The following is a 14,039-nucleotide window of genomic DNA, read 5'->3' on the forward strand; positions in this document are numbered from 1 at the left end:
TTATTTAGCGTTATAGATTTAAACAACGAAGAAACTATTTACCTAATTTAAATATTATAAGTTTAAAATATAAGAAATGACCAACGCATACAGTTGCAAAGCAAATTTAAATAAACAACCAAAGGACAAAGCCATAAACCAATGAGAGAGACAAAACTAATCCTATGCAAAATTGTAGTATAATCTATATAATTATACAAATTTCACATGACTATGTGGATTCATAAATAGAAGAAACCCTTGGTCCCCTAAAAACAAATTTTTCCTATAATCATAATATAACAAATTATATATCAAATTTCTATTTCTCAACCTCTTTAGATGTAACCAACATTTATTTTGTACCAAGAATTTTATAAAAAACTTGACCACCAAAACCATTAACAAAGTAGAACTTATAAAACCCAATTAATAAAAACTATTACAAAAATATAAAATAATGATAAAAACAATAATATACTCCTATAACATTGAATATTACATAGTTCAAGATAATAATATACTAGCGCTTGCACCAAAACAAAGGTGCAATGATTAGCCGATTGTAAAATATACTTTAATTATTATCATTATGTTGGAGAGTATAAATTTAGCATGTGAAAGCTGTATTTATTAATCATTTCATATCCAATTGACATGAAGTAATCTATCAATTTTTAAACAACCTTTCTAGTATTAAATAAACTTGTTAAGATTTAGATGTCTAAAATTATGAACAAATATAATTATAGAGATATGTAATCATTCATTCAAGATTCTATAATTCTGACATTTAACTTTTATTTTATTTTATAGCGATCGTTGTTGTAGTCTTATTTCTTCTTGCTTCCTGATGATTGTATATGGGTTGTTCTGCATTTTACAATATCTTTCAAAGGAGAATCCAGGTTCTATATGAAGACTGTCTAATGTTTTAACTCTGGATATGGCTGTAAATGTCAAGCCTTGCCTTTCAGTAGCTCCTATATCAATTGTTGCCTTCTAGAGTGTTAAGCCTTGGTATTTGTGGACTGTTATAGCCCACACCATCTTAAGCGGGATTTGTCTTCTGTTTCCCAGTGATATTGGAGTTATTGGTACAAGTTTTGGATATGTCGGGTTCCATGATGGCCCAGTATAGTTATTAATTCTTGTTATTACATATGCTGGAATATCTGGTGGCTTGGAGCCATATTCATACACAATGTCGACTACTTCGCCTAGAGCCCCATTTACGAGGCCTGCTTTGGTCCATATATTGGTTGTCAACATTATTTGTTGGACTTTACATAATAGAATTTTATTTTCAAGTTGTTCATCCTTAGATTCACCATTTGGCCGACTTCGAACATTTGCAGCTTCGCTAATTGCAACTAGACGATTCAATTTTCGTAACATTTTTTTGTTATGGCTCTTTACCAGGTCGTTTGTAGCAAATATGTGTATTGATTTGTTAAATTCTTCATTCTGAATGGGAGTAAGCTCCTTGATTGTGCGTGTCATCAACAATTTCCAATCATCTTGTTCTGGTTGTGCATTCCGTATGTTGGTAAGGATTTTTCTGAATCTTGCTTGCGCTGGTTCTATACCCTATTGGCGGAACATTGTTTGTAAGGTTATTGTTGTCATAAATAGGTTCCATAGTGCTATGGCACTTGAGCATGAAGCATAGATAGGCTTGTCCATTATAGGTGGTAATTGTGCAAGGTTGCCAATCAAAATTATGGATATCCCTCCAAATGGTAAATGTTGTCTATTTGGCAAAGCTTCACGTAGTCTCGTGTCTATTCGTAGAAGTAGTTTTGGTCCTATGAAGCTCATCTCATCAATGAAAATGTATCGTACATATTTCACGTCTTCTTGGAGCACAATCAATGCTTGGCCTTGCAATAGGTGCATATCTTTAATAGGGATTTTCAGTGCTGAGTGTATTGTTGTTGCATTTATGTTAAATGCAGCTATTCCTGTTGGAGCCAGTGTAAAGATTTGACGCCTATAAGGAGTGTTTCCTTGAAGTGCATTCCTTATACAACTAATCAGATAAGATTTCCCTGTGCCTGTTGTTCCCTGTATAATCATATATAATGCTGCATTCATACCGTTATTACTATGATTCATGATTATTGCCAATGCTTGCTTTTGTTCTGCTGATAAGGTCTTTTCTAGTATCTTGTCAACAAATGGTATAGGTTCATTTGGGCAATGATTTTTTGCCATGGCTATGAATTGTAATGCCATATTATGTAGATCATACGGCACTGTTATTTCATCCCATTTGTAATTATGATCAAACTCATGCCTTCCAAGCATTTCATTTTCATCTATGTCCATATGACCTATTATTCCCATTCGTGAGAGTAATTCCCATTCTTGCATTTCCATTACACTTCCTGTGTCTATATTATTCTCGTTGTCTTCTTCTTCTTGAGTATTTGGTTCCTGTTCGGTGGTACGATTTACATGCCATACACTATACCTATTTTCATTCATTTGATTCCAATTTACGATTATTGTCTCACGGTCAAGGCCTATCTCTTGTTTTATGTTTCGAAAGTGCTTATATAGAAGTAACTCACTCCAGCAAAATTTTTCAAAGATTTCTTAATCTTGTTGTGGAATGCTATAGAATTTCGGGAAAACATTCACAATGGATTTTATTGTTCTTTGTTTCCATTTGGAACCTTTACGAGTTGCTGCATAGGAGTAAGATCTTGCAGATTCTAATAGTGATGTACTTTCCACTTCTACTGGGCGTTCTATATAAGAATCCAAACAACTAAGTTCCAATCTTTTTTCATTCCCTTTTGTTCTTATTCAGTGTAGCACTTTTCGACCAACATTCAAGGTTGTGAAAGTTCTGTTGCACACAACAAGGGGCAATTTCTGTAGCATGTGGCATGTTTCTTGTGCACCAATATTGCGTTCAACCAAAAGTTCTATCAGGAATTTCCTATATGCAGTTACTGCAGCATCTCTTGTCCGTTGGCTCGTGGATATTCTTGTTAGCATATCTTTGCAACTCTCTGAAGCCCTTTCTTCTTTTGATGCATATTTGGCAATGTATTTTAAGACGAGTTGTCGTGACACAACAGGCTAGCAATCAATATTGGCTCTCCAGATCGAGCTCATTTTTGGACTATGTATATTTAGTCGGTCATCATTTCTTGCAGGTTTATACTCTTTTGTGCCATTTATATCACGTGATAATGTGGAGGTTTCTTGCTCTTTCCATGGTGCTTTGTATCGACGCTCTAATTTTTTTCCTTTTTTACGTAAACATGTACCCTCTTTGCACTTCATGTGTCGTTGGACTAGATTAATTATGTTGTCATAGTCTTCTGACATGCTTGTGGCTAATCTTTCAGGTGTAGTTAGGAGGTATGGATCATCATGGGTAGAGCGATGTATTGTATTATTTCTCATTGATACTTCTCGTGTGTTCCAAGCGCTGACATGCTGATCAAAGAACATTCTTACCTTTCTAACCTCGTCATTATTTTCCCAATCAAGATTGTCCATGTCTGATGCATCTTGGAACCAATGGAATCCATGTATATGGGCCATTCCTTGATGTTGCCATTCATACCTGTACCAGTAGTCTTTTGTATGTAGCATCGTAAATTGTACGCACTTGCTAGGGTGGTACAATTTCACACCTAGTTTAGCACCCGCCTTAGTGCATTTTGCATTCTGCATTGCATTTCTCCTTAAGCACTTAATTAATCAAATTAATTAGGTCTAAGGTCCTATTTCATCATTCTCTACATCACAAAGTTGGGCCCTTTCACTAAAGCGCGCCCTTCGCATTTTATTCCTCTAATACATCACTCAATCAAAAACCCTAATTAAGTCCTATTCTGAACTTGGGGGCTTGGTTTCGGGGTCAAAACATCTCGAAATCACCTATAACTTCGGGATTCTCTCTAAAATCATCATATCCGACGGCCCTGAAAATTTGGTGAAAAGTTGTCGGGACCGTGGCGCCCGGTGCACATGGTCCTGGACATTTTTCCCGAAATTTTAGGAGCGCGATCTAATCATAAAATAAAGCTTAACCCCAAGAAATTGGCGGGATATTCAATCTCTAGGTCAGCCAAAATACGAATTTATGACCTAGGGTTTCATACATAAAAGCTCTCTTTCCTCATTTGAAGGGATCAGATTTTTGTTTCCAGGAACTTCATATGCAGCGAAAGAGCAGATCTTTGAGGACTTCAACATCTTACAACATCTTTCTATCAAGCATCTATCAAATTCATTCATCCACTTAGGGCTTGGAAGACATTGAAGAACAATAGGAGATTACCGACTGAAGATTGGCTTGTACTCCTCCCTTGAGGGTTGGGTATGATTTCGTATTGTTTTCATGTCTTTGCATAAGCTTTGATACATCATTTATTCATGCTTTAAATCACATTGCATCTTGATTTAGAGCATTTACATTATCATTTGCAAGCAATTAGGGTTTACTTTCTAGGTTGCTCTAGTTTGCTTTCTTGCATTTTGGACCTTGCACACACACTAGGTCTGCACACACAATACATTTTACAAAACAACTTGGCTATTCGTGGAGGTGGAAATCACCGAAGCGGGGGTTTGACTAAGGCAAAACCCTATATAGCCGCCCCTCCCCCTTTTAAGATATTATTGCAGGTTTCGGGATTCGGACGACGCCGTGGGATACAGATCCGGAGAGAGAAGGTTGGAACAACACTCTTTGTAAAATTGCAGAGCAGGAGACTGGGACAGGGGCGCTGGGTGCCCTGGTCCTGCCAGGACAGGGGCGCTGGGCGCCCTGGTCCCTGGGATAGAGGCGCTGGGCGCCCTGGTCCCTGGGACAGAGGCGCTGGGCGCCCTGGTCCTCCGGACAGACAGTTTTCAGACAGTGTTTCAAAGTGCAGAACAGTGGTTTTCGGTGCAGTTTTCAGGACAGTGGCGCCCGCGCCCCCGTCCCGAACATTTTCAGTCCGATTTTGACTCCGGGTACACATCTGCATTCTTATTTTATCCTTACATTTACAGCTGTTCATTGTTTAATCTCAATTCTGCAATCTTGTTATTGGTTCATACTTGCATTTTGGGATTAGGGTTTGAACTTGCATTACTTAATCTTACAATTTCAACAAGGGAATAGAAATCCTAATAGATATCCCGTGGCTCTCTCTTTCACCAAAAGAAGTAGCCAATTGTGCAATATCTCTAGGCTCTTTCGTATTCCGTAATGTGTGTCAAGAGGTAGGATTAGGGCATGTTAACCTAGTCTCGCTTTTTTCCCCCACACATTTTGGTGAACCCGACGTGAATCTATCATTGCTTCCTCTTGCATTGCATTTATTAGATCTAGATCTAGATTTAGTGTGTTTTCATTTTCATTAAAAGAGAAAAAGAAAAAAAAAAAAAGGAGTGTGTTTCTTTGCACTGTGTGTTTAAATTTTATGCAATCTTTTCAAAATGTCAGATTTTTATTTGCAAAATGTTCATGCTTTTGATGATTATTATAAGTATAGCCAAGATGAATTAGATGAAGCTTTAGATGAGTTTTTAAACCCTAAGGATGCTAAACCTTCATTTTACCAAAAACTCATGAACCTTGTTACTATGCCATTTAGGTGTGATGAGAAAGATAAGTCGAATGATTCCTCTCAAGGATACATTCCTATCAACTCTTCCCCTGAATCTAGTAACATGGTTGTTTTCAATAATCCCCTCTATGAGGAGATGTCTCCTTTTGAATCAAAAGACAAACCTTTTAACCGATATGATCATGCTTTGTTGGATGATGCTCTTGATGACTTTGTGGCTTTGTTGAAACCTATAAACAAAAACAAGACCTCTAAATTAGTTAACATGATAAACTTGAATGAACATAATAAGCCTCTCTTTGAAGTCCAAGGTGCTTATCCTTCTCCCACCTTTCAAGTTCTTAAATCACCTCTCCTTACTGTTCAAGGAAGGTATGATCATGATTCTTTTCACACCCCGAATAAACCAATCATCACTGTACAAGGAAGAAAACCTATAAGTCCTTACAATTATGCTAAACAAATAACTAGAGAGAGTTATCATGCGGTTGCCCATACTTATCATACCAGAAATAATAGGCAACCTAATCCTCCTCCTGTTATTCCAGTTTCCCTTCCTAATCCTCAACCAATTCTTCCTCAAGCTCCCCGTATTTCGCAAGTTATGGGTAAGGAATATGATCTCATAGAACAACTTAAAGCTACCCCTGCTAAGATATCCCTTTGGGATTTGATTCAAACTTCTTCCGCTCACCATGGAATGTTACAAGATGCCTTGAAAGATTTGAATGTTCCTCCACCGAATACGTCTAGTAATATAGCATCTTTTGTTAACTCTGTGATGAATCCTAAAGCTCAAATTGTGTTTACCCAAGATGAGTTGCCTACTAGTGAAATTCAACAACAATATGATCCCTTGATGATTGTGGTTGTCATAAAAGACACTGCTATAAGACGAACACTAGTAGATAATGGCTCTGGCCTTAATGTGTGTAGCATTAATCTATTGCATAAGATGAATGTGGATACGTCTCTTATGGAGCCTGACTCTCGTCCCATTCGTGGCTTTGACAATGTGGCTAAGACTTCATTAGGTATCATCACCTTACCTCTCACAGTGGGACCTGTTACTTTGCCTACTCCTATCCATGTTATGCCGGGAAATTTAACATATAACTTGTTATTAGGGAGGCCTTGGATTCACAGCATGCAAGCTGTCCCCTCTACATTGCATAGACAAGTTAAATTCGTTTATAACAATAAGACATACACTTTGATGGGTGATACTAATTTTCAAGCTTGTCTACAAACATCTAATTCCAAAGGAGAGTCTTCTAAGCCATCCTCGTCTAGTAATGACTCTTTAAACAAGAAACCTATCGCTGAATCTTCGCTCTCCGATGATCAAAATCCTTCGGATGAGTCTGGAACTCCTGAAGAGGATCCTTCTCGACTTGAAACTACACATAAAAAGGATTTGGATCCTGAGAAGGTTCTTGCAGAGGATGATTGGGGATCTCTTGATTTTAACCCTACCTTTGTAGGTGAATATAAGGTTCCTTCTAGAGAAATTAAAATTGAAAAGAAGGAAGAAGCTGAAAATCATAAAGTTGAAAAAACTAAAAATCAATCAACCTTACCTGAATCTATGAGTAATAATTTTGTGGCCGCTTCTCAAACTTCTTCTTCTCACATCTCTAATTATGAAGAGTTTGATTCTTTGTCTTATGAAAAACCACCCTCTCTTCCTGAAATGGCTGATCGTTATGGTCGTGGTTTTCACATTTTCGCTAAGCATGGGTATCATGGAAAAGGTTGTGGTGCTAATGAACAAGGGATAAGAGTTCCTCTAGAGACTAATTTTCACAATTATGCCTTTGGACTTGGCTTTAATCCCTGCAGACGTACTAAAGCTTCTAAAAGACCATGCATTAGTGTTAATGCTATCTCTACATCTCTATCAATACAACATCCTGAGTATATTGATGGGGATCCTTCGTGTGCCTGTGCTTTGGATATCTTCCCTACCGACGATGCTTTAGCTGAGTTCTTGGGAGCCTATGACACTCTTCCTCGTTATCATCACAATAGGGGACTCCCTTATTGTTTGAACACCGAAGCCTATTTTGGAAAAGAGATTGATAATGATGAGATTGTGAAAGAATTCCCTCAGTTAAAGGACACTCCTCAACAAAGTAATCTTCTCATAAGTGATACCCTTGATGTTAAGATGGATCCTTGCAACAAAGAGAAAGTTATTAAAATTGGGAAATGTTTGGATGAAGAGGAACAGAAACAATATGAAGAACTATTGCATGAATTCCCTGAGATCTTTGCTTGGGCATATTCTGACATGCCTAGTATAGATCCTAAGATCGTTACTCATAATATTGTCTTAGTTCCTGACGCTAAGCCCGTGAAACAAAAGATTCGAAAAATGAATCCTAAGGTGGCTCTGCTTGTTAAGGCTGAGATTGAAAAATTATTAGAGGCTGGATTTATCCGCCCTATTGACTATTCCCCATGGATTTCAAATATTGTCACTGTGGCTAAACCAGATAACAAAATAAGAATGTGTACCGACTTTCAGGATCTAAATAAGGCTTCTTTAAAAGATGATTTTCCTCTTCCAAACATTGACATGATAGTTGATTCTACGGCAGGACATGCCTTGTTATCCTTCATGGATGGTTTTTCAGGATACAATCAAATTTTTATTAACCCTCAAGATCAATTCAAAACCGCTTTCACCACTCCTTGGGGTACGTTTTGTTGGATAATGATGCCTTTTGGACTTAAAAATGCTGGTGCAACTTATCAACGAGCGATGACCCTTATCTTTCATGATTATATGCATAAGATTTTAGAGGATTATGTTGATGATATCTTAGCTAAATCCTTTCTTCGCATGGATCATGTTAAAATCCTTCGTCAAATCTTTGAAAGAATTCGTAAATATCACATGCGCTTGAATCCCCGAAAATATGTTTTTGGTGTGGATAGTGGAAAACTATTAGGATTCATAGTTTCGCATCGTGGGATTGAGGTGGACACTAAGAAAATAGATGCTATCGTTAACATGCCACCTCCTCGAAATGTGTCTCAACTTAAAAGCTTACAAGGAAAGATTCAAGCTATTCGTAGGTTCGTGTCTCAACTTGCGGATCGTACCTTTCCTTTTACTCAACTTCTTAAAAAAAATATCACTTTTCAATGGAATGAAGACTGTCAGCAAGCATTTGAAGATTTAAAAGTGTATTTGGCTAGTCCTCCTATTCTTCAACCGGCCGAACCTTCTAAACCCTTCCTTCTGTATACAGCTGCTTCTTCTCATGCTCTCGTAGCATTGTTAGCACAACATGATAAAGATGGTAAGGAATGTCCGGTTTATTACATAAGTCGTACCTTACTCGATTATGAAACCCGATATTCTGCGATAGAGAGACAATGCTTGGCCGTGGTATTTGCGACTCATAAATTGAGACATTATCTTTTGAATTCAGAAGTCCATGTCATGGTAAAGTTTGATCCTTTGAAGCATCTTTTCTCTAAAACTGATTTATCAGGATGTCTAGCTAAGTGGGTTATGATGTTAACTGAATTTGACCTTAAGTTTGTTTCCCAAAGAGCAATTAAAGGACAAGCGTTGACCGATCACTTAGTTGAGGCCCCTTCGCCTTTCTCCTTCCCTAACCCTGAGTCCTTACCTGATGACTTCATTCTTTCTATAGAGAAAGATGAAACTTGGGAGTTATACTTTGATGGCTCTAAGTGTCGTACGGGATCGGGGGCAGGTGTTGTTTTAGTTTCTCCTACGAAGAAACCTATTCCCTTATCATATCGTCTAAATTTCCTGTGTACCAATAACATTGCTGAGTATGAGGCTCTTATAGCAGGAATAAAAGCAGCCTTGGCTCTGAACATAAAACACATACATATCTATGGAGATTCACAATTGATTATAAGACAAGTAACAGGAATATATCAAGAAAAACAAGACAAATTATCACAATATAAAGATCTTGCTATCTCTTTATTACAAAATTTTGATTCTTATACCATGGAGCCCGTTCCTCGAAAAGATAATCGACATGCGGATGCAATGGCATGTGTGGCTTCTCTAGTATCTTTAGAGGACCCTATGGTCGATCTTAATTTCGTTATTCACAATCTTATTTCTCCGGCTATTGAAGATGATTCTAGCTTGATAACATGTTGTGACTTTGTAGACTCAGATGAATGGTTCTCGCATATCGTAAGATATTTGACCGATGGTACCTTTCCTGATTCCGTTAATAGGAACACTAGGGCTAGAATCTGCAAGCTGTCTGCTAGATATATCATCCTTTCTAATGTCCTTTATCGAAGGGGTTATGATGGTCTTCTCCTTCGTTGTCTTAACAAGTCGGAAATCCCTGTTGCTCTTGAAGAGGCACATTCAGGTGCCTGTGGGGGGCATTTTGGGGGCAAATCCCTGGTTCATAGGTTGCTTCGTATGGGATACTATTGGCAAACTATGCAGAAGGATTCCTTTTCATTTGTTAAAAAATGTCATCAGTGTCAACAACACAATAATCTGATTCATGCTCCTGCTCAAGAACTTCGTTCTCAAGTAGCTTCTTGGCCTTTCTCCGCATGGGGTTTGGATCTTATTGGAAAAATTTCTCGTCCTTCATCTCAAGGACACACCTTCATTATAACTGCAACAGATTACTTTACGAAGTGGGTAGAAGCTATTCCTCTTCGCTCTACTACTGCTGAAGTGATTTGTCAATTTCTCTTAGAAAACATCATTTCTCGATTTGGGATACCTTCCACTATTATCTCAGATAATGGGACATCGTTTAAAAATAAGGACGTGAAGAAATTCCTCGATAAGTATCATATCAAACATCGATTTTCTACACCATATTATCCTCAATCAAATGGCCAAGCCGAATCATCCAATAAGATAATTGAACAAATTCTTCGTAAAACCGTAAATAAGCATGGTAAGGATTGGAGTAACCAGCTAATCTATGCTCTTTGGGCTTACCGAACGAGTGTACGAATTGCTACGGGAACTACTCCTTATAATCTTGTTTATGGTGCTGATGCTATTATGCCCTTAGAATTAGAGATTCCATCACTTAGGGTTTCTCTCAAAGGTATAGTAGATGATGACTCTTATAGGGAACAACGACTTCAACAGCTTGAGATGCTTGATGAACAGCGCATAAAGCCTCTTGAGCATATTCAAGCGTATCACAAAACTCTACAACGAAGCTATAATGATAAGGTCATTCAACGTTCCTTCTCAGTATGCGACTTAGTCCTTTATGAGAATCAGCGCAATGTGAATGCCTTGCCTGCTGAAAAGGGAAAATTTAGTCCTAATTGGCTTGGACCATATATCGTTATTGAGGATTATGGATCAGGTGCTTACAAAATAGCGGATGTAGAAGGTACGCCTCTTAAAGAACCTATTAATGCTATGCACTTGCGTAGATATTATGCTTAATTCTTCATTCTTCATCTATCTTCCTTTTCAATTCTTCAACATTGGATAATATGTTAGTATCTCTTAGTTAAAGCAAAATAGAATTAAATGTTATGATGTTTAATCTATATTGCTTCATTCTTGACAAGCGTGTCTTCTTACTTTATAGTTTGTCTTGAATTCATTTATGTAAATTGTAAAAGGTTTACATTCTCGTTATGCTGGCATATTATACAATGTCTTTATGTGTTAAGTAGAATCGTATCATGTTGTGTTTAAGTACAAGATTAAATCACATTAGTTATATGATTCTTAGGCTTAATGCATATTTCTTCCTTATCATCAATGTAGTACTTGATTAAACATTTTAATTAAGTCACACATGTATCAATTTAATCATGGAGCATTGAGAAATCAATCACATGGAAATTAAATTATGAACATACATGTACATTTACCAAATGTATTAGATTTAATCAAAACAAAATATACATTGTTTTAAGCATTAAAGATAACACATTTGAGACAAAAGAGAAGCATGTATACATACATATATATGTGTGGATCGTATACAAATCTAGGTCACTGTACATCCAAAATGTGACCCCTCTTCTACATCATAAAATCATCTCCTATCCCTAGGGCTAGTGGCTGGAGAGTGTCGACTGGATGCTCCCTCCTGGTCTGGCCGTGAAGGTGGACCCATGGGTGTGTAGCGCGATACAGATCGTGAGTGACTCCGAGAGGAACTCCTACGATCCCTATCCATAAGGATCGCACGATAGGTGGTAGCCTCGGTTTGAGCCGCTGCTAGATCTCGCCACGCCTGCTGGAGGTCCTCTGATAGGACTCTCTCTCTCTGCCGTGCCTGCAGAAGGTCCTCTGATAGGACTCTCTCTCTCTCCCTCCATATATCTACCTGTACTCGGAATGGGAAAAACAAATCCTCATGCCGACCCGCATTCCCTTGAGGCCTATAGGCAATCTGTGAGGAATTGGGGATCTGTGCTATCATGGAAATGTCTGTCATTGCCTGCTGAATCAAGGAACGCCATTCCTGCACATTAGCTATGGCAGTAGAACAGATTTTTGTTAGTACCATTCTATATCATCAAAACATTAATCAATCAATATAAACCTACTATACCTGGATCTCCCTCGCGCCAGTAGGGATCATGATATGGTAGTATCTGTGACTGAGAACCGCTAGGCTCGCCTCGCTCATATACTCTATCCACGATGGGTGTAGGCTGGATGGTACTGGTGACAAGTCTCCGTATCGCCTCCTGTTCCCCCTGTTGGGGAATAAGAGGTGGATCCAGAGCTATGGTATCGTCTCCTGAATGGTGGGGAGCTGCATCCGACTCCTCCTCATCATCTCTATCCTCCTCCTCGTCATCCTCGTCCTCATCCGCATCATCACCTGCATCCTCCTCGTCCTCCTCTCTATCTGCATCCTCATCCTCCTCCTCCTCGTCACTGGGCTGATCGCCTGTAGGTGGATTAGGATCTCCCGCCTCCTCATGACCCTCTCCCTCCTCTGGCTCCTCTGACCTGGATCCCTCGTCCTCGTCTCGGTCTCCATGTCTCCATGGGCCTGGATAGCCTGTCGGATGATCTGGTGGAAAGATAGGACCTGGATATGATCTCATAAACCATGAAACATATCTACGCTGTGCTCCAGGCTCTGCAGAATAGTCGGTGACTACACCCTGATCAGATCCCTCTAAGTCTGTCGTCTCAATATTATCTACCATCGGTCTCGCTACTGCTCCAGGTCTGGGAAGGACCCGTGAGTGTCGAGTATAGATGGGCACATCGGCTGGAACACACTGCTCTAGTTCGAACTGCCTCCGTACTCGGTCAAAGTAGAAAGGGACTATGATGTGTGCATATCGTCCTCGCAGTAGGCGGTTCCTCTGTAGACATGCTAACTGTCTCTCCATCCCATCCCATCTGTGCATCAGTAGGTAAGGTCTCCACACTATCACCTCGGATGTCAGTCTGTCAACAACCACTCTCCAATATAATAAATCTCCAAATCTCCACTCGCTGGTAAGTGGATAAGCAAACACCCTAGGTCGCTCGCTCGCTATACTCAGTGGAAAGCCGACGGGCCTGGTGCATGTGAAGTGCTCTAAAATCCACACCTGCAGAAGTGTGCATGTCATCAAACTGAACCCCTGTCTGAATACATACTCATCAAGGTCGTGATAGAGATGTGCAAGCATACTCCGACCCCATGCATAAACTCTCCTGTGTCTCTCCATCGCTCTGATACACCATGTGAGACCCCCATGCATGTGCATGCCTCGCCCATTAGGGCAGACGGCTAGTGCTATGATGGCTATCATAAGGCGTCTCAGAAGTGGTACCTCCCCTGTAGGATGTAAGAGCCAGCTGACCATGATGCGACCTCTCGTCTCGCTCGGCATGACTCTCCCTATGCAATACACCTGCTCTCTCTGATGATCCTCCGCTGACCGATTGGTTGCGTATGTAACTGTCACTCCTCTGATAGGAAGACGAAGTATATGGTACACATCCTCGAGTGTGACCGTCAGCTCTCCTACTGGAAGGTGAAAGGTGCATGTGTCAGGATCCCATCGCTCCATCAAGGCCATCAGCATCGCAGGATGAAATCGAATGGCCGGCATGAGAATCGCGTACCACAATCCCACAATCGACAGTGTGTCTCTCTCTGACTGAGTCAGCCGCGGAATCTGATCTCGCAAAGTGCGAAGAATATGTCCCGCTGTGTGCTCTCTCATGTACGGGAGACCCTGCAAATGAAAACATGACCGTAATCAGTACTCGATCATCGCAAATGCTAATGCAAACTGTTGTACATTGTATGCTAGCCTTGTAACCTCTCGCTAGGCCCTGATTGGGGACCATGGCGCCCTGATGGGGACCATGGTGCCCTGTCAGGGACCATGGCGCCCTGAGGGGACCATGGCGCCCTGCAGGGACCATGGCGCCCCTGTCAGGGACCATGGCGCCCTAGGGGGACCAGGGCGCCCCTCAGGGACCATGGCGCCCTGGGTGGGCCCCGGTCA

General features: G+C 39.9%; 1 protein-coding gene across 1 annotated transcript; it reads right to left on the reverse strand.

Moving 5' to 3' along the window:
• Positions 1-981: 981 nt before the first annotated feature.
• Positions 982-1,377, reverse strand: LOC131048235 (uncharacterized). Its single transcript, XM_057982126.2, has one exon. It carries the CDS (start codon positions 1,375-1,377, stop codon positions 982-984), a length of 396 nt encoding a protein of 131 aa, XP_057838109.2.
• Positions 1,378-14,039: the final 12,662 nt, after the last annotated feature.

Source organism: Cryptomeria japonica, chromosome 6 (genome assembly GCF_030272615.1).
Source record: "Cryptomeria japonica chromosome 6, Sugi_1.0, whole genome shotgun sequence".
NCBI lineage: Eukaryota > Viridiplantae > Streptophyta > Pinopsida > Cupressales > Cupressaceae > Cryptomeria > Cryptomeria japonica.

What these genes read in the sequence shown, in the direction of transcription:
- LOC131048235 (XM_057982126.2), bottom strand. Translation starts at nt 1,377, where the DNA reads ATGTTACGAAAATTGAATCGTCTAGTTGCAATTAGCGAAGCTGCAAAT.